Source organism: Lithobates pipiens, unplaced genomic scaffold, assembly GCF_037356315.1.
Source record: "Lithobates pipiens isolate NorthernLeopardFrog02 unplaced genomic scaffold, aLitPip1_a1.2 Scaffold_13, whole genome shotgun sequence".
Classification (NCBI taxonomy): domain Eukaryota; kingdom Metazoa; phylum Chordata; class Amphibia; order Anura; family Ranidae; genus Lithobates; species Lithobates pipiens.
This window is the reverse complement of record NW_027507718.1, coordinates 196,354,289-196,376,711: the sequence shown is the minus strand read 5'-3', so window position 1 is coordinate 196,376,711 and position 22,423 is coordinate 196,354,289. Positions and strand designations below refer to the sequence as shown.

General features: G+C 45.6%; 1 protein-coding gene across 1 annotated transcript in view; it reads right to left on the bottom strand.

The window, feature by feature from the left end:
* FRAS1 (Fraser extracellular matrix complex subunit 1) overlaps nt 1-22,423 on the bottom strand; it is a 708,831-nt gene that overhangs the window by 460,768 nt on the left and 225,640 nt on the right. The window contains exon 5 of the mRNA XM_077476089.1: nt 20,544-20,703. Coding sequence (XP_077332215.1) covers nt 20,544-20,703 — 160 coding nt within the window. The remainder of the gene's footprint in view (nt 1-20,543; nt 20,704-22,423) is intronic.

Sequence of the window (22,423 nt, the reverse complement as noted above, 5' to 3'; positions counted from 1 at the left end):
GGGTGTGACTTTTCTAGCCCCACACAGCCACTTTTCTCCCTTCTAGTAAGCAGCTGAGGTATATCAACTTGGGTAAATCCAGGTTTTGGGGATTTATTTTTCCTACAGCTGTAAGGACCTATGCAGACCTCTCCAGTGTGATGCACTGCAGAAACATTCATGTTAAAACAACACAAATAATCAATGTTATGAACGGTAATGACATTATATTTCATAGAGTTGTGATGCCATTCATTGTCAATAGCACCATGACACATTAACCCAGTGCGTGACAGGTGTTGCACTGTACCATTATATATATATATATATATATATATATATATATATATATATATATATATATATATATATATATATGGTAGCAGAATATTGTAACGTATCTTTACTTTGGCAATGACATCTTTCGGATATTGCTTTCTGAAAATGGTCCTCTTAAGAAGCTAATTCAAATTATCAATGAACAGACAGTGCTCATCTCAGTATTACATTTAAATTTTGTTCAATCATCATTTCATTTTTTGATTCTCAATTAAGGCTGAGCAATCATACTATTCCAACAACACGGTTTAGAGACCTGCCAGGCACAGGCTTGCTTGTGAGGACCAGTTGTTTAATGTATAAAGATAAGGCTTATGATGCAGAAACACAGAATTGTGTTGCCAAATTCACTGAAAAAGCTCTAGTGAAAAAAAAATACAAAGGATTTGATACAACAGGAGATGAAATTAGTAGGTAGGAATGAGTTCCTAGAAACTAAGGCCAAACAGACTATGAAGTGAATACCATCCAAATACCATGCTTTAATGCTTTATCTGCCAAAATTTGACATTATTGTAAAATTGTGAACATTCTTGCAATCAGAAGTGCTATTGTTCAAACAAATTCCACTGTTGAATATGAGAAGAAAGACACTGAATATAAGGTTCATAAACCTTAAACTTACTGTACATTTGGTACTGTTTCCATGCCTATCATGCATTTGCTGTAATGGGCTTATCACTGAAGATAAGGTTTGCCATCTTAGCAAAGGTTTTGGTAATCTAGAAAATTATTTTTTAGATGCACTCTTATAAATGTATTAAAATGTCCATGTGGCATTTGTAATGTATGAAGGGCAGGCTATCCAACAGATAGCATAAATAGTTCAAAAACAAGTACATAGCATTTCTAAAGGCTCTTGTATGACAATTTAAACAAGTACTAAATCCAATTACTATGTAATGCACAAGCCCCATAAAATAATAATAATAATAAAAAAAATAAGTTAATTATTTAACCACTTTCAGACCGGACCATTTTGCTGGTCAATGACCAGAGGTCTTTTTACAATTTGGCACTGCGCTGCTTTAACTGGTAATTGCGCGGTCATGCAATGTTGTACCCAAACAAAATTTGCGTCCTTTTCTTCCCACAAATAGAGCTTTCTTTTGATGGTATTTGACTGACTCTGCGATTTTTATTTTTTGCGATATAAACGTAAAAAGACTGCAAATTTTGAAAAAAAATGATATTTTCTACTTTTTGTTATTAGAAAAATCCAATAAACTCAATTTTAGTCATACATTTAGGCCAAAATGTATTCAGCCACATGTCTTTGGTAAAAAAAAAGTCAATAACTGTATATTTATTGGTTTGCGCAAAAGTTGTCACATCTACAAACTAAGGTACGTTTTCTGGAATTTACGCAGCTTTTAGTTTACGACTGCCTATCTCATTTCTTGAGGTGCTAAAATGGCAGGGCAGTACAAACCCCCCCCCCCAAATGACCCCATTTTGGAAAGTAGACCCCCTAAGGAAATTGATAAGAGGCATGTTGAGCCCATTGAATATTTTATTTTTTGGCCTCAAGCGATTGAATAATGACAAAAAAAAAATTATTATTTTTTTTTTACACAAAGTTGTCACTAAATGATATATTGCTCACACATGCTATGGGCATATGTGAAATGACACCCCAAAATAAATTCTGCTGCTTCTCCTGAGTACGGGGATACCACATATGTGGGACTTTTTGGGAGCCTAGCCGCGTACGGGGCCCCGAAAACCAAGCACCGCCTTCAGGCTTTCTAAGGGCGTAAATTTTTGATTTCACTTCTCACTACCTATTACAGTTTTGAAGGCCATAAAATGCCAAGATGGCACAAAACCCCCACAAATGACCCCATTTTAGAAAGTAGACACCCCAAGCTATTTGCTGAGAGGCATGTTGAGTCCATGGAATATTTTATATTTTGCCACAAGTTGCGGGAAAATTACAAACTTTTATTTTTATTTTTTTCACAAAGTTGTCACTAAATTATATATTGCTCACACATGCTATGGGCATATGTGAAATGACACCCCAAAATAAATTCTGCTGCTTCTCCTGAGTACGGGGATACCACATATGTGGGACTTTTTGGGAGCCTAGCCGTGTACGGGGCCCCGAAAACCAAGCACCGCCTTCAGGCTTTCTAAGGGGTGTAAATTTTTGATTTCACTTCTCACTACCTATTACAGTTTTGAAGGCCATAAAATGCCAAGATGGCACAAAACCCCCACAAATGACCCCATTTTAGAAAGTAGACACCCCAAGCTATTTGCTGAGAGGCATGTTGAGTCCATGGAATATTTTATATTTTGCCACAAGTTGCGGGAAAATTACAAACTTAAATTTTTTATTTTTTTTTCACAAAGTTGTCACTAAATGATATATTGCTCACACATGCCATGGGCATATGTGAAATGACACCCCAAAATAAATTCTGCTGCTTCTCGTGAGTACGGGGATACCACATGTGTGGGATTTTTTGGGAGCCTAGCCGCGTACGGGGCCCCGAAAGCCAAGAACCGCCTTCAGGTTTTCTAAGGGCGTAAATATTTGACTTCACTCCTCACTACCTATTACAGTTTTGAAGGCCATAAAATGCCAAGATGGCACAAAACCCCCACAAATGACCCCATTTTACAAAGTAGACACCCCAAGCTATTTGCTGAGAGGCATGTTGAGTCCATGGAATATTTTATATTTGGCACAAGTTGCGGGAAAATTACAAACTTTTATTTTTTTTTATTTTTTTTTCACAAAGATGTCACTAAATGATATATTGCTCACACATGCTATGGGCATATGTGAAATGACACCCCAAAATAAGTTCTGCTGCTTCTCCTGAGTAGGGGGATACCACATATGTGGGACTTTTTGGGAGCCTAGCCGCGTACGGGGCCCCGAAAACCAAGCACCGCCTTCAGGCTTTCTAAGGGCGTAAATTTTTGACTTCACTCCTCACTACCTATTACAGTTTTGAAGGCCATAAAATGGCAAGATGGCACAAACCCCCCCCAAATGACCCCATTTTGGAAAGTAGACACCCCTAAATTTAGGGGTACACTAGTGAGACTCACAGGTAAAAAAGCACCTAGGCTGTCAGCGACTGTATCAAATCGCTACAAGAAAAACTGTTAGCGATCGCAGGGATCAGGCCTGACTCTGCGAACGCTGCAGTTATGCGTGTTGTGTTTTGTAAGTGACAGTGATCGATCGATACTGCACTTGGGTGGGCTGGTCTGGGCTTGGCGGAGGGGCTAAACGCAGGTGCTAGCAGGTATCTGGGCTGATCAAGCTAACAATGCGTTTTGGGAAACCTAAACTGCTGGCGACGCTAATATAGATCTAATCAGATACTATATTACTAAGGGAGGTGTATGCTTTGTGCGTGGGTGTTAGCGGTACTGGCACTAACCTGACGCTGCCTGGGGCGACGCAGACCTTATCTGACCCTCAAACTTATATCACCCGCCGGGTGATCAGGGGGTTAAACCTTTATTAGGTAATAAATGGCGGGTGCCCTGAAACTATAAAAAATAACTAACCAACCAGCGTCACCTGTAACAGTTATATGGTGATCACTGGTGAAAGGGTTAACTAGGGGGCAATCAGGGGGCTTTATGCGGTAGTATATGGGGGTCCCTGGCACTATAAAAAGCTGCGGCGAACCTAAATACCTACCTGCCTAACTAGCGTCACCTGTGACACTAATACAGCGATCAGAAAAACGATCGCTTATTAGGCTGGGTTCACACTGGAGCGATGCGGGAACGCCACGAATCCGCGGCGGGTTCCCGCATCGCATGCCTCCCGGCGGCAGTTCACACTGCCCTATGCGAACTGCTGGGAGTGTCAGTGAAATGTTAATGACACCCCCAGATCAGTTCGCATATCGCAGTGCGATCTGCAAACTCGGATCGCATGGTGTGAACACCCATGCGATCCGATTCTGCTGCGGACCAAAAAAAGGGTCCCGTGCGAGTTTGCGGCGGGTGCGGCGCGAATTCAGCCATACTATCTGTATGGCTGAACTCGAATCGCACAGAGATCGGATGTGATTTGCACTGCAGTGCGGTGCTAATCACATCCGTTCTCATAAACCGCTGCAATGTGAACCCAGCCTTAGTGACACTGGCGACGGGGGGTGATCACGGGGTTAAACCTTTATTGGGGGGGTTAGGGGGGTACCTTAGAACTAAAGGGGGCTAACCCTAACTGCCCTAACAGTTATTACAGTCACAAATGACACCCGCCGGGTGATCAGGGGTTAAACCTTTACTAGGTAATAAATGGCGGGTGCCCTGAAACTATAAAAAAATAACTAACCAACCAGCGTCACCTGTAACAGTTATATGGTGATCACTGGTGAAAGGGTTAACTAGGGGGCAATCAGGGGGCTTTATGCGGTAGTATATGGGGGTCCCTGGCGCTATAAAAAGCTGCGGCGAACCTAAATACCTACCTGCCTAACTAGCGTCACCTGTGACACTAATACAGCGATCAGAAAAATGATCGCTTATTAGGCTGGGTTCACACTGGAGCGATGCAGGAACGCCACGAATCCGCAGCGGGTTCTCGCATCGCATGCCTCCCGGCGGCAGTTCACACTGCCCTATGCGAACTGCTGGGAGTGTCAGTGAAATGTTAATGACACCCCTAGATCAGTTCGCATATCGCAGTGCGATCTGCAAACTCGGATCGCATGGTGTGAACACCCATGCGATCCGATTCTGCTGCGGACCAAAAAAAGGGTCCCGTGCGAATTTACGGCGGGTGCGGCGGGTGCGACGCAAATTCAGCCATACTATCTGTATGGCTGAACTCGAATCGCACAGAGATCGGATGTGATTTGCACTGCAGTGCGGTGCGAATCACATCCGTTCTCATAAACCGCTGCAATGTGAACCCAGCCTTAGTGACACTGGCGACGGGGGGTGATCACGGGGTTAAACCTTTATTGGGGGGTTAGGGGGTTACCTTAGAACTAAAGGGGGCTAACCCTAACTGCCCTAACAGTTATTACAGTCACAAATGACACCAATGCAAAAAAAAAATGCAATTGGTGTCACTGTGACTGGGGGGGCAGGGGTAATTGGGGGGGTGATCGGGGGGTGAAGGGGGGGTGTGAGTGTGCCTGGCATGTTCATGTTCTACTGTGTAGTGTCGTGTTGGTGCAACTCACCGATCCTCTCTCCTCGGTGCCGGAAAAATACCGACACGGAGGAGAGATTACATCACTTCCTCTGCCTGTGTTTACATTACAGGAGAGGAAGTGATGTCACGCCTCACTTCCATTGGTCAGGAGCGATCGCGAGGGGGTGGCCATGAACGAATGGCAGCCCCCTCATCCCGGATCGCTCCTGTACGGATACCGACCGCCGCTGGCACCGGGGGGGGGGGGGGGGGGGGGGCGATCGGGCCCCCCACCCACAGGAAGGCAGGGACGTATATATACGCCCATATGCCTGCCCATGCCATTCTGTCGACGTATATCGTCGTGCGGCGGTCGGCAAGTGGTTAAAAAAGCAGAAAAAAAACATAACTTTTCCTGACTGAGCCAACCTTCATTCACATGTTTCCCCTGCCAGACAATGCAGCTCATAGTGGGTTTCATAAACTGAGGCAGTGCTGCCAATCCAGAAAACAGTGGACAGAGCTAGGTGTGGCCAGATGCCGATTGACAAGCTGTAAGCTTTTGAATTAACAGTGACAAATTGAATAGTCACACACCCTGCAATATTTCTTTTCATCCCACTGAAGATAAAACCTGCATGGCTACTGGGGTGGCAAGTCTGCTCTGCATTGAGCAGCAGTGCAACACTGTTGCCATACCATCACAGGAAGTTGAATGTGGTGGACTTCTTTGGCTACCTTAACAGTTATTTACGAGATATTGTAAGGTACATGCTGCTCCACATTATTTTTAAAATAGGGTAATAATAGGATTTTTGTACTCACCGTAAAATCCTTTTCTCTGAAGTTCATTGACGGACACAGCTCCATTAATCTTGACCGTAGGGTTATTACGCCACCTTCAGGAGAGGACTAGGTAGAACATGTAATACATGTAAAAAACAACAGAAATGTACAGTTCCACCCAGGGGGCGGTCCCTCTGGAACCCCTCAGCCTGTTTCCTGCAGCTCAGTACGTCAATAAGCAGTATAACGTAGAAATAGGAGGGGTGGGTGTTGTGTCCATCAATTAACTTCAAAGAAAAGTATATACGGTGAGTACAAAAATCCTATTTTCTCTTTCGTTCATTGACGGACACAGCTCCATTAATCTTGACCGTAGGGACATCCCCAAGCAGTGTCATAACGAGGGGTGGGAACAGCAAACATAACTTCAACCACAACCAGAGGTGCTCCCCAACAGAGCAGTCACCACCTGAACCAACCGCATCAGAATTTGCGGCCAACATATGCATCAGAATGCATTGACAATCAAAATGTAACTTTCTCTAACAAGAAGAAAAATTGTAAATTGCAACAATTACACGATCACGGTTACAAAACTTTGCAGCCAAAGCAGGCATCAGAAGATGCGCTTACATAAACTTTGTAGAACTTTATGAAAGTGTGAACGGACGACCAAGTCACCACCTTACACACCTGGGAGACTGACGCTTGATGTCGGAAAGCCCAAGAAGTCCCCATTGCCCTGGTGGAAGTGGCCGTGACAGGAGAGGGGGGCACCTGCCCTTCAAGGCGTGAGCCAGGACCATGATCTGTCTGATCCACTTGGAAATAGTGGTTGACGAGACCGCCAGCCCTTTTTTCAGACCAGCCACCGAAACGAACAGAGAATCTGACTTCCGGAAGAGAGCTGTGGCAGACAGATATACCCTTAGCCCTTGTACACACGGTCAGACATTCTGACAACCAAATCCATTGGATTTTGTCCGACGGATTTTGTCCGAAACTGTTGCATACACACGGTCGGACAAAGTTGTCGTAAAATCCAATCGTTCAGAACGTGATGACTTAATTTCGTTACAATGGGACTATGTTCAGGCTAGTAGCCAATAGCTTTGATCTGAGCATGCGTGGCACTTTGTCCGATCGGAATTCTCTACACACAATCGGACAAAGTCCGATGGGATCATGTTGTCGGAAAATTTTATAGACCAGCTGGAAAACTTGGTCCGTCGGATACTCCGACGGAAACAGTCCGATGGAGCCCACACACGGTCGGATTATCCGACAACACGGTCCTATCGGACATTGTCCATCGGAATATCCGACCGCGTGTACAAGGGCTTAGAGCTCGGACCACGTCCAGGGAATGGAGGGCCACCTCCTTAGGGCCGGTTCACACTGCGGGCGATGCGAGGCGACACGACTTGCCTCGCCGCAATCTGACAAGTCGCCCCCGTTCTGTACAATGGAACCGTTCTGAGAGGAGCGACTCGAGTCGCTCCGACTCAGAAAAAAGGTTCCTGTACTACTTCTGGGCGACCTCGGGGCGACTTGCATTGACTTCTATACAGAAGTCATTTGCAAATCGCCGCTGAGGTCGCGGCAGGTCGCGGCGAGGCAAGTCGGTGTCGCCTCGCATCGCCCGCAGTGTGAACCGGCCCTTAGGATGTGTCGGTTTAGGACACAGAGATGGTAACACAATGTCTTCTGCAGTAAAGAAGGCTGCCGACGCAACGCCACCTTATTCCTGTGGATAACCAGATAGGGCGGCGACTTGCAAGACAAGGCCGCCAGCTCAGAAACCCTCCTGGCAGATGTAATAGCCACTACAAAGACCACTTTCTGAGAAAGAGTCAACAAGGGATTTTCCCAGATGTTCTCAAACGGCGGTTTCTGAAGCACCGATAGCACCAGGTTCAGATCCCACAGAGGTAGGGGTGGTCGCACCGGAGAGACTACATGCCGAACCCTTTGCACAAAGGTGCTCACCAATGAGTGAAATGCCAGGGGTCATTGGAAAAAAACAGCCAAGGCTGATATCTGTCCCTTGATGGTGCTCAAGGGCAGCTTCTGGTCCACTCCACACTGTAAAAACAGCAGGATCCTGGACACAGAATAGGTGCGTGGACACCACCCCATCTCCTCACACATGGAGATATAAACCTTCCACGTACGATGATATATATTCCGAGAAGAAGATTTCGTGCCCTCAGCATAGTGGAAATTACTGAGTCCGACAGACCTCGGTTCCTTAGCACCTGGCTTTCAACAGCCATGCCGTTAAAACCAGCGACGGTAAAGCAGGATGGAGTATTGGACCTTGTGATAGGAGGTCTTCTTGCATCGGCAACCACCAAGGAGCATCCGCCACCAAGCGTATCAAGTCGGCGTACCAAGGACCAATTTGGGGCAATCAGTACTACTGGAATCCCCCCAGCTTCCACTCTGCGGAGCAGACGTGGTAACAGTTTGAGCGGAGGTAAATCAGCCGGTACTGCTCCCATGGAGCCACCAACGTGTCCACCCAAGGACCTCTTTTCCTGGACACGAACCTCCGCACCTTTCAATTGAGCTGAGAGGCCAGAAGATCCACATCTGGTGTGCCCCACCGCAGGCAAAGAAGCCTGAACACCTCCTGATGCAGTGACCATTCTCCTGAGTCCAGCATCTGGTGTCTTAGATAGTTCACCTGCCAGTTTTCTACTCCCGGGATGTATATGGCCGACAGGGAACTCGCATGCAGAACTCAGAACCAGAACTCGCATGCAAAAACGCAGCGGCGACCACCTGCAGTTCATCAACAACTTCCCTGTGACTTTGAGAGTCTGCAGTTTGTCTGAAGGGAGAAACACTCTCGCTTCCAAGGAGTCCAGCAGTAAGCTTAGGTACTCCAGGCACTAGTCGGCACTAGTACCGACTTTTTGAGGTTCAACACTCACCTAAATTCCGGCAGAGTTTGCACGGTGATCGCCACATCCTCCCTTAATTGAAAAGCGGACCTACCCAACGTGCTGTTCCTGAGAGATCAAGGACTTACCTGTCCATGCTCGGTTGACCTGGTGTTACCCACATGCAGGTCCACAGGCTCTGGTAAGAGTACCCATTTTTTATATATCTGTTTGACGTCACTGCCTTCTGATGCCCACTGGATGTTTCTCTGCCCTTTCATAATAGGAACTATTACATCTGTGATTGATACATTGAAGTTTGGGACATAACTATTTCTCTATTTTCCAGATTGTATTGAGTCTTCACGGACATCTATTATGTTTCACCAATTCGAGTGATACCCTGTTTTCGATACAGGGTTTTCTTCTTAGCACACAACAACAGTTTTGGCAATTCAGTAAGGGTCTGCGACACTAATGCCGTGGGCAGTACCGGGCCGTAAACATGGACAGGGCCACTGCCTCTGCCGTCCTGTCGGTAGGGCCATAACTGGGGGAGCCGACCATTTTTAAAGGCGGCTCTCTTCAAAGGGGTAATGCACTGCCATTCTTTTTGGGACCGAAAATGTCCATTGTGGGCTTCCCCATTGCTTGTATATGAACTTACCAAAGTAAGTTAGATACGGAAACACGTTAGGTGTACGAGCTGGCTTACGGGACCCAAAAAGGACCGCCACCTCGGCAGAGGATCCTGCCACATCCTGTATTTTCAGGGTATCGCGCACAGCGTGATAAATGCTCCAACTAGCACTTTTTCCTGCGCTGACCTGGAATCATTCTCACTGTCCGATCGGTGCTGGTCAGCACCCTCTGACACATCAGAACAGGGGCCGCCAGTCACAGCGGGGCCCGAGTCTGAATCAGAGCTCTCCCTGGAGAACGGGGGGAGCAGGCAACGTTTTTTACCCCCCTTGCGCCCGCATACCGCCTCCACCCTGGCAACGAATGGTTCAAGGACCGCTAACAAAGCGTCCAAAGGCACTGCGCTACTTGCAGATGAGCCGGTTGCAATTGCAGGGAGGTCTGGGGAAGAAACGCCAGGTTCTGACGCCATGCTGACCCACCCTGTCTGCCACTCTTGGGGACTTAGGACAAGGTGCTCAATCCCACCCTCCTAGCTGCTACAGACTGAGGGACCCCACAGCAGGACTCACCACCCTGACTGAGTGCTGCACCGTGCCGCTGCTTGTTGTGTCCTGTGTCAGCTCACAAGTGTCTAGGAACAAAAACCGCGCTGTTCTGAGGTACAGGAACCAGCGCTTGGGAGAAAAACCACGATGAGGCTACAAGAAAATGGCCACTGAACTCCAAGAAAATGGTTGCCAACCAAATCGGCGACGATCATGCTGTACAGAGAAAGTACACAGAAAATCCAGCGCAGCCCTCAATCAAGGATCAGAGTCCCCCAGAGGACCCCTGGCCCAGGTACACACACCGCACTACAGCCCAGTCATGCAGCATCCCCCACAGAGGGGAGGAGGGAAAAACAGGGATAGGGAGAGAGGAAAGGGAGAATAGAGACCGATAATCAACCTCCCAGGGATTGCCCAGCTGCTCTGTCCTGCCAAGACAGGGAGAGCTGTACTTACCGTCCGGACAAGCTGGAAGCATCCCATCACAGACCCCCACCCGAGCAGTATGGGGTGGCTGCGGGCCATGGCACACTGTGACAAAGACATCCGTAGTCCGGTTATATGTGTGCTCTGGAGCATGTAGCTCACCGGCCGCCCCTGGAGCCTGAGGGCCATGTCGTGGCCGACCCAGCACGTAGATAGGGCCTACACACGCTTGATGGCCAGGCTGGGGAGACTACATGCGCAAAAGGCAAAAAAACTGAAAAAAATCCCTTCTCCTTCACTAGGCAGAAAAAAAACTGAGCTGCAGGAAGCAGGCTGAGGGGGTATTGCTAGAGGGACCGGCCCCTGGGCAGAACTGTACAGTTATGTTGTTTTTCACATGTATTACATGTTCTGCCTAGTCCTCTCCTGAAAGTTAATATAACTGGTAAGAGCACAGCATAGGCAGAAAATACAAGATGATATCAGCTGGCAAAATTTCTGGCAGGATCGAGATGTTTTTTGCACTTAACAGATATAACATTTCAACAGTATATTACACAGACTAAAAGGGGCCAAATAAGAGAATTTCATTGTTGGGGGTTTGCATACACTTTAAAGCTAATCTCCAGGATTCATTTACTTTAAAAAGTTTGTTTGGACCAACCTGGTCCAAATTAACTATTTCCTTCACATGTTCAATAACTTTTTATTGAAAAAGATTAAAGATAACAATACAATGATGTAACATGTATTCTGAGGTAGAATATAACTAGTCATAGTAACAGGTGTACATAGCATAGACCTATAACTAGTCTAACTTGACATTATTACAAACCATTAACCGATCGAAAGATGTTGCAATAGAACAGGGAGGGAGTAGAGAGGGGAGGGGGCTGGGGAGGTGGGGATGAGGTAGGAGTTAAGCATTAAGGGAAGGGGAGGGGGGTTGTCTCACATTTATGTAGCATTAGCTTTACCGTTGAACATCTGTTGCATATCTTCAATCAGAGTTGGACATAATATCCCCAAAGTAGCGGAGAACTTAAAGGTGAATCAGCAGGCCCTTGTTTTATTGGAGGTGGAAGCTTGGTCCCTGAGTTCACATGTAAAGTCTTCCATGCAATAAATATGATCTACTGGGGGCATGACCTAGCACCGGACCGAGATAGCTGCCTGATCAGCATGCTCCGACATTCTAGGGCTAACTTCTCAGCTTCCATAAGCAAAACAACTTTGACTCACCAGGAAGGAGATGGCCGGGAGAAGCAGCTCTGCCACCTGCTCCCAGGCGGACCAAACCATGCAGCTCAGCCAGACCATTCCACTCTCAGCAAGTTGACTTGCAGGCCTCTACCCAGATCTCAACCCACAATGCTGCCAGTAAGCTCAGTCATCCCCGTGCACCCAATTGTACATCCAAATGCCATCAGGCACGTTCCACAGCCATCCCCACTTCTCAGCATGGCGGCTCTACAGCTAGTGGAGATGGACATAAAAAACACACTAACCACCACAATATGATCTAAGAGCTGTGGCCTCCCGCCTAGAGACTGTGGAATGACACATGGAGCAGACATAAGGCAGGTACAGCAGGTCACTGATACACATGCCCAGCATCTCATTGAGATGAATCGCCACATCGAAGACCTTGATAATAGGGGCTGGAGGTGCAACCTGCGAATTAGGGGGATCCCAGAAACAACAGAAAGCCCTCATTTACAACCAGCAGTGTGGGAAATATGCAATACACTCCATGGCAGACCTCCAGATGCTCACATAGAAATGGAGAGATGTTACAGGGCCCTTACGCCTAAAGGTCGGGACAGTGATCCTCCTAGGGATACAGTATGTTGCCTGGAGAGCTTCACCCATAAGGAAGACATAATACATTTAGCTCGCAACCAAGGACAGCTGCAACATGAAGGCACTGCCATACAAATTTTCCAAGATCTATCTGCTATCACACTCTAGCATAGAAGGGAGCTCCGCCCCCTGCTCAACGTTTTGCAGGACAGACATATTATGTATCGCTGGAAATTCCCTGTTTGGCAGTGACAGTGGGAAACCGTACGGCCCTCTTGCGTACACCAATGGATCTACAAGCTTTCTGTGACACCTTGGGTATCCCAGTGGTTGCTGTACCGAACTGGTACAGTTCCTTCATGCAACCGGAACCCTGGAACCCTACAGAATAAGAGGCAACTCCCCGCTCGCAATGCAACTGCCAGAGGCGCCGTAGATCTTCCTCCAAATTATCGAGGAGAGGCTTGGATGATATCACGAACCATGGCCCCCGATCATCACCCTCATCGGCTGCTCAGAAGACAGACCTTTAAGCCCAAGACAGCCGGCTCTGTGAGTAGTCCCAAGGTTAATGTGCCTTGCTCAGGTAACAAACTACCGTATTAATCGGCGTATAACACGCGCCGGTGTATAACACGCACCCCAAGTTTAGGAGGGAATTTAAAAGAAAAAAACTTTTAGGAGGGAGTTTAACCAGTTGCCGACCGCCGCACGCCGATGTACGTCGGTAGAATGGCACGGGCAGGCATAAGGACATACATGTACGTCCCTTGCCTCCCGCGGGTCGGGGGCCCGATCGGGCCCCCGCCCGGTGCCTGCGGCGGTCGGTTTTCGTCCGGGAGCGATCCGGGACGAGGGGGCGGCCATTCATTCATGGCCACCCCCTCGCGATCGCTCCCGACGAATAGAAATCCCCGGTGACATCACTTCCTCTCCTGTAATGTAAACACAGGAGAGGAAGTGATGTATTCTCTCCTCCGTGTCGGTATTTTTCGTTCCGACACGGAGGAGAGCGGATCGGTGAGTTGCACCAACACTCTACACACACAGTAGAACATGCCAGGCACACTCACACCCCCCCTTTACCCCCCGATCACCCCCCCAATTACCCCTGCCCCCCAGTCACAGTGACACCAATGTCATTTTTTTTTTTTTTTTTTGCATTGGTGTCATTTGTGACTGTAATAACTGTTAGGGCAGTTAGAGTTAGCCCCCTTTAGTTCTAATGTACCCCCCTAACCCCCCCAATAAAGGTTTAACCCCGTGATCACCCCCCGTCGCCAGTGTCACTAAGGCTGGGTTCACATTGCAGCGGTTTATGAGAACGAATGTGATTCGCACCGCACTGCAGTGCAAATCACATCCGATCTCTGTGCGATTCGAGTTCAGCCATTCGCCGCACCCGCCGCAAATTCGCACGGGACCCTTTTTTTGGCCCGCAGCAGAATCGGATCGCATGGGTGTTCACACCATGCGATCCGAGTTTGCAGATCGCACTGCGATATGCGAACTGATCTGGGGGTGTCAGTAACATTTCACTGACACTCCCAGCAGTTCGCATAGGGCAGTGTGAACTGCCGCCGGGAGGCATGCGATGCGGGAACCCGCCGCGGATTCGCGGCGTTTCCGCATCGCTCCAGTGTGAACCCAGCCTAATAAGCGATCATTTTTCTGATCGCCGTATTAGTGTCACAGGTGACGCTAGTTAGGCAGGTAGGTATTTAGGTTCGCCGCAGCTTTTTATAGCGCCAGGGACCCCCATATACTACCGCATAAAGCCCCCTGATTGCCCCCTAGTTAACCCTTTCACCAGTGATCACCATATAACTGTTACAGGTGACGCTGGTTGGTTAGTTATTTTTTTATAGTTTCAGGGCACCCGCCATTTATTACCTAATAAAGGTTTAACCCCCTGATCACCCGGCGGGTGTCATTTGTGACTAATAACTGTTAGGGCAGTTAGGGTTAGCCCCCTTTAGTTCTAAGGTACCCCCCTAACCCCCCCAATAAAGGTTTAACCCCGTGATCACCCCCCGTCGCCAGTGTCACTAAGGCTGGGTTCACATTGCAGCGGTTTATGAGAACGGATGTGATTCGCACCGCACTGCAGTGCAAATCACATCCGATCTCTGTGCGATTCGAGTTCAGCCATTCGCCGCACCCGCCGCAAATTCGCACGGGACCCTTTTTTTGGCCCGCAGCAGAATCGGATCGCATGGGTGTTCACACCATGCGATCCGAGTTTGCAGATCGCACTGCGATATGCGAACTGATCTGGGGGTGTCAGTAACATTTCACTGACACTCCCAGCAGTTCGCATAGGGCAGTGTGAACTGCCGCCGGGAGGCATGCGATGCGGGAACCCGCCGCGCATTCGTGGCATTCCCGCATCGCTCCAGTGTGAACCCAGCCTAATAAGCAATCGTTTTTCTGATCGCTGTATTAGTGTCACAGGTGACGCTAGTTAGGCAGGTAGGTATTTAGGTTCGCTGCAGCTTTTTATAGCGCCAGGGACCCCCATATACTACCGCATAAAGCCCCCTAATTGCCCCCTAGTTAACCCTTTCACCAGTGATCACCATATAACTGTTACAGGTGACGCTGGTTGGTTAGTTATTTTTTTATAGTTTCAGGGCACCCGCCATTTATTACCTAGTCTCACTAGTGTACCCCTAAATTTAGGGGTGTCTACTTTCCAAAATGGGGTCATTTGGGGGGGGTTTGTGCCATCTTGGCATTTTATGGCCTTCAAAACTGTAACGCCCTTAGAAAGCCTGAAGGCGGTGCTTGGTTTTCGGGGCCCCGTACGCGGCTAGGCTCCCAAAAAGTCCCACATATGTGGTATCCCCGTACTCAGGAGAAGCAGCAGAATTTATTTTGGGGTGTCATTTCACATATGCCCATGGCATGCGTGAGCAATATATCATTTAGTGACAACTTTGTGAAAAAAAAAAAAAAGGTTTGTAATTTTCCCGCAACTTGTGGCAAAATATAAAATATTCCATGGACTCAACATGCCTCTCAGCAAATAGCTTGGGGTGTCTACTTTCTAAAATGGGGTCATTTGTGGGGGTTTTGTGCCATCTTGGCATTTTATGGCCTTCAAAACTGTAATAGGTAGTGAGAAGTGAACTCAAAAATTTACGCCTTTAGAAAGCCTGAAGGCGGTGCTTGGTTTTCGGGGCCCCGTACGCGGCTAGGCTCCCAAAAAGTCCCACATATGTGGTATCCCCGTACTCAGGAGAAGCAGCAGAATTTATTTTGGGGTGTCATTTCACATATGCCCATGGCATGCATGAGCAATATATCATTTAGTGACAACTTTGTGTAAAAAAAAAAAAAATTTTTTTTTTGTCATTATTCAATCACTTGAGGCAAAAATATAAAATATTCAATGGGCTCAACATGCCTCTTATCAATTTCCTTAGGGGGTCTACTTTCCAAAATGGGGTCATTTGGGGGGGTTTTGTACTGCCCTGCCATTTTAGCACCTCAAGAAATGAGAAAGGCAGTCGTAAACTAAAAGCTGCGTAAATTCCAGAAAACGTACCTTAGTTTGTAGATGTGACAACTTTTGCGCAAACCAATAAATATACAATTATTGACTTTTTTTTTACCAAAGACATGTGGCTGAATACATTTTGGCCTAAATGTATGACTAAAATTGAGTTTATTGGATTTTTCTAATAACAAAAAGTAGAAAATATCATTTTTTTTCAAAATTTGCGGTCTTTTTACGTTTATATCGCAAAAAATAAAAATCGCAGAGGCAATCAAATACCATCAAAAGAAAGCTCTATTTGTGGGAAGAAAAGGACGCAAATTTTGTTTGGGTACAACATTGCATGACCGCGCAATTACCAGTTAAAGCAGCGCAGTGCCAAAGTGTAAAAAGACCTCTGGTCATTTACCAGCAAAATGGTCCGGTCTGAAAGTGGTTAAGGAAAAAACTTACATTTAAATGCCCATCAATGCAGCCTTATCAGTGTCATTTGCAGCCTTGCATTGCAGCCTTGTCAGTCATCTGCAGCCTTGTCAGTCATTTGCAGCCTTGCATTGCAGCCTTCCATTGCAGCCTTCCATTGCAGCCTTGTCAGTCAATTGCAGCCTTGTCAGTCGTTTGCAGGCTTGTTAGTGTCTTTGCCATTTTAAAAATTGCGCCGCCAAGATACAGAGCGGATGTCCTGTGTATCTCGGCGGCGCTCGTTCTCGGCGGCTTTCGGGTATTTTCGGCCGCACTTGGCTGTTCTCTGCTATTTTTGGCCCTTCTCGCCAATTTTCGGCTGCACTCGGCCGTTCGCGGCGGCTTTCGGCTTTCCGAAAGCCACCGAGAATGCCCAAATGTGGCCGAAAATAGCCGAGAACGGCCGAAAATAGCCAAAACCGAATATACCTGAGAACGCCTGAAAATATCTGAATGCCGCCGAGAGCGGCAGAGAAGGTTAGGAACGGCGGGGGATCGGCGTATAACACGCACCCATGATTTCCCCCTGATTTTAGTATAAAATAAATACAATAATTATGGTATATCTGTGACCCACCCACCAGCTGGGTCAAGCCTAAGAATACCCACCTTTGTGAGCTGACGTTGCTTAGATAGTTGTTTTGCTCTCCAGTTATGCTTTATCATTACTTATGTACAATGAGTAACACTTATGCCGCGTACACACGACCGTACTTTTCAACGAACTTGGTGCGATGGACAATCCGACGGACTTTGCAGCTGAGGTCCGCCAGACTTTCAAACGAACGGATTTGGTCACTCACTCCAAAAGTCAGACGGATTCGAACATGATGACATAGAATAAGGAAGTTCATAGCCAGTAGCCAATAGCTGCCCTAGCATCGGTTTTAGTCCATCGGACTAGCACACAGATGACCGGATTTTTCGACCGGACTCGAGTCCGTCGGAAAGATTTGAAGCAAGTTTTATTTCTCGGTCCGCCGGACTTTTGGAAAGAAAAAGTCCGCTGGAGCCCACACATGATCGAATTGTCCCACGGATTCCAGTCCACTGGACCAAGTCCGCTGAAAAGTCCGGTCGTATGTACGCAAGTTATGGGAACAAGTGATCCAAACTTCAGACAGCTAAGGGGGAATCCCGGCTAGACCAGGACAAGTGGCATGGAGGTCATTGCTCTTTAGCACATACCTTTCTACTGAGGAGATTCAGAAGGAAACAGATCCTGTAGCAGTCAGAACTACTTAGTCTTATCTACAGCATGCTCCTTTATCTCTTATAATATGGGTGGACTAGAAATGGAACCTGTACTTACTAGAGAAATCTCCCTTCTGACCCACCTCACTTTGACTTGCTACAGCTGTTTTGTACGTAACTATTTTCTTGTAGGTTAGCTCTAGTTTGTCAATACTATTTACTACTCCTGTGTTAGACCCCTATCCCTATCCCACCTCAGAGTGGCAGGCTCCCCTTTGAAAGTTTCTAGCTTACCCTTCCCACATGCCAATATTACCCCTATCCTGTCTAATCAGCTGGAATAGCAGGCATGTCTACACATCCGGAAATTATTCTGTGTTCCTTGCTCGTTCTCTTTAAATTTTTCTTCCCTCCGCTCCCTTTTTTTCCCTGAAAAACGCAACAGTGTCCTTGCAGAAGCACACCGCCTTAGGGCACAAATCCTTTTTATTCAAGAAACACACTTTAAATTGGGATCAGACCCATGCTTCCATAATGACCACTTTCTCATGGCTTATCATGCCACCTGCCCTGACTGCTCTCTAAAGCGTATCTTTTGAAATTAAGGACCAACTATTACATCCAGAGGGTAGATTTATTTCCCTGAAGGGCTTGTGGAGAAATAGGCCTGTGACGTTAGCTAATGTATACTGCCCCAACTCTAGACAAGTCGCATTTCTGCAGGAGGTCATTGCGACACTCACGCTCTTTCAATCCAGTCTTGTAACTTTAGGAGGCGACTTTAATGTACCTCTAGATCCCCTAACAGATACCTCAACTGGCACTTCCTCCTTCCCCTACTCTGCCCTCCACCAAATTAAGCTTGCATCCCTGATGTTACATGACACCTGAAGGACTCTTTACCCCTGAGACAGAGACTACACTTTCTTCTCCCTTCTTCTCTAAAGGAAATTTTACAATCAGATTGTATGGTGTATGGTGAGCTTTACAGACTTCCAGGGGCACACTTCTGTTTTCAGTACTAAAGCTCTGCTCCACATCTGTTGTTATGTGATCACTCAGCTTCTGCACACTCTGATAAATGAACAATCTATGCAAAAAGAAGGTACTAAACAACTGATGAGTAGATGAACACACTGGTTGTGTATTCAAGAAGAACAGTGCTCACTGACAATGATTGCAGGTGAGTACAGAGCTGGGCAGGAGTAATCTCGTGAAGGAGAAGGGGAGGCAGGTTTTGCTGTTCCAAATACCAGTAAATAATGGAGGATTTTTCTTTACCTCGAGGTTGAGATAAGGATATGCCCTAGAATATAATATAAAGAAAGTTTTTTCTTTTCTGTAATGGAGGTACATTAATGGTATATTGTTACATAGGGAAGCTGGAATTTAGAAAAAAAAAGTGAACTTAGCCTTTAAACTGTGCTGAATGAAATCCGTTGCTTTCATGGGCCTGTAGTACTAAAGTAGTACTAAAGTAACTGAACAAAAGCAGGGATACATCACAATGGTGCACTTGCTACATGTCCTTGGATAAACGCAAGAATATACTTTTGCATAGCTGCAATTATCACTGTATCTATCCAGTAAAACCGTACACTGATGTTCAATTCATACAGTGCTGTGCCATTATGCAATTTACATTGAAGATCCAAGTAATGCTGCTTTCATAACTCTTAAACGGTACATGTCAGCATTTTACCAATTTAAAAAAAAACTTGTAAAGCGATATCACGTGTAGTGTATTGAAAATTAAAAGTGTATTTGTAAAACAAAGACAAATAAATACACATACAAAATATATATATCGTTTTTAAAAAGAAATATATAAACCTACCGCAATGTAAAAAAGATAACTGAAATCAAATTAAATCAAACCTTGTTTTTTCCCTGCATGCAGTAAAATAGATTGAAGCAGATATCGTCATTCAAATTTGATTAGACCCCATTCACATACACTAGTTGCAGAAAAAGTCGATTAGAGTTATGCCGTTCTCTAATATTCTGGATTGCTTTTTTTTGGTTAATAGGCCTGGAATCCCTGCGCCTTTTTTTTCACTCTTTACATGTGAGTACTAGATGTCTTTTAACATAAAGAAGCCATCTTTGGTGAAACATGTAGAGATCAAGACTTACTATTGTATCCCTCATATCATCCAACCCAGTACACTTTATCAGTATGCTGTCACCTATGTGGAGTTACACATTTTGTATATATTTATGGGCTAGATCTGTATGGGTTTAACGCACAGTTAGCCCATTTGGGAACACATAACTCTATTACTTATATCCTCTTTTCAGGGGTTATTGGTGGCAACCTATCAAATTTCCTTCCCTTTCTTCTTGTTTTTCTCTCTTGGTCAATAGGAGACAACATTTTTATGTTCTGTATTAAAATGGAACTACAGCGCAACTAAATACTCGTCAGTGCCAACATATTCTCCCCCACTTTGTCTGGGGTCTTGATTGGTCAGAAAGAAATGTGCACAGGAGTTCATGCTTTCCAGCACCAAGGTGTGCCAAGAATGTATGCTGAGCTGGGAATCCACAGCTAAGCATACATTCTAAAGAAGACTGCAAATTCGCAGGTAAGTTTGTTTTACTGCATAAGAGATATAACATGTCTTGTCTGCAATAAATAGCCTGTCTGCTCACAGTATTTTTTTTTTTACTTTAGTTCCACTTTAACACTTCTTAAATAACAAATTATCGGTTCCTTTTTTTTTGTAAGCCTTGCTGTGCTTGTTTTTACTAACCATAGTAACAGATAGAACTTTTCCAAATGTAGAATTTGTTTACCTTTTTTAAGCTAGGCTCTAATATAGAACTATACAAAACATGGTACAAACCTCCAGTCCCGAAACATACAGGACAGCATTCTCCTGGAGCCACTATTCCCACTTCTCCTTCATTGCAGTGTGTCTTGGGACAAGGTTTGGAGGCACACGATACCTTGCCATGCTTACATGTACACATAGTGCACTTGGATTGTGCCCACTGGGTGTCATGCTGCAACAACAATAACACAAAGTATAATTAGAATTTGTAGCATGTGGAATATTTTAAATTATCTTGCATACAAATATCAAGCTCTGGTGTCATAGTAACCTAAAAGGTTTAAAAGTAACATACAAATCCAAACCTCTAGATACATTAGCACTAAAAGAAATGTTAGATTAAATCAGTTTTGAATAAATAACTTCTGTAGAGCTGCTGAATGATTTTATTTATCTGCTAGAATTCACAAGATTCTTTCGTATCAGTTTACTATGGTCCATTTCATGTCTCAAATTAAAAGTCTGATCCTTCCACTCAAAGTCACAGAAAGGATTGACTAATTCAACATGTTAATATCTGTTTTATGCAGATATTATTTCCTCACTAGCTTGAAACAGTTCAGAGATTGTGGTGTTGTGATAGTTGCACCTACTGAATACAGCAGGAGAATGCAGATGGTGCACTTTTAAACCTCCTGCCATTGTAGTATAAGGAATGAAACTCAGGTCTGTATTTTCCAAAGTGGTATTCATGGGCCAATGCCAAGGGCAGTAGGGATACAAATGGCAGCACCTTTTCTTTTCACTTCTGTAACCTCTGGTGATGAAAAGCCGAATTAGAGTAGAACTAAAGGAAAAACATTTTTTTTTTGGCTAGCATAAGACAGGGTTACAACCCCTTTTAGTTTTCTTTTTTACGATCTGTTTTCCACTGGGGAGATTTCACTTCACATTCTTTCCCATAGCCACAACAGGAAGTGAGAGGAAGTCCTTCCAAAGTGAGGGATCCTTGGCTGTCATCAAGGTTACCAGAACTAGTGTATCCATTAGAAGATTTCCCTGCTATTCCTGTTCTATTACATTCACTCTCTGTGATAACTGTCACCACAAATAGAGAGGGCGAATCTCAATACTGGGGACACAAACAGAAAAAAAACACGATAGGTGTTGTAATCCCTCTCAATCCCTTTCAAAACTAAAACAAGTTTTGTCTTTGGTTACACTTTAAGCAAGAGTACAAGGGACGTTCAAAGGAATCCTAAAGGAAATGGGAAACCGTTTCTCTTTTCTCTAGTTTGCGAGTTTGTACGAGGGGCGTTCCAAGTGATAATGGGCTGACGTGGAAGGAGTGACCACATAGATATGAAACTTTATCACTGCATCAAGCCACTCTTCCAGATGTTTGGCACTAAATATGGTTTCCATGTGCAATGTTGGCAATTCTCGTAATTGAGTTGAAGATGGAGCAAGTGAAGATTTGTCTGGTCATTAAATATTTGTCTCAGAAGGGCCTAACTCCTACAGGCATCTACAAGGATATGCTTGAAACGTTGGGGAAGGATGCTCCATCCTACAGCACTGTTAAGAAGTGGGAATGGGATATCCTAAAGATGATCCCCGCCCTATCACACCTACGGATGTGACCACGCAGAAAACATTAACCATGTACACGATGAGGTAATGGTAAATCACCAAGTTGACAATCCGGACAATTGCTAAGGTAACAGAGACAACAAAAAACGCAGTTTAGTACATCTTCACCTGAAATATTGATATGCACAAGTTTTCTGCCCAATGGGTCCCACAATTGCTGACACCTGATTAACCACTTCCAGACCAGCCGCCACAGTATTACTGCGGCAGGTTGGCTCGGCTGGGCAAATTCAACATTACCTTACGTTTCTTCGCCAGGGACGTGCCCGCAGCGTGTTCCCGGAGCCGATGAGTGTGCT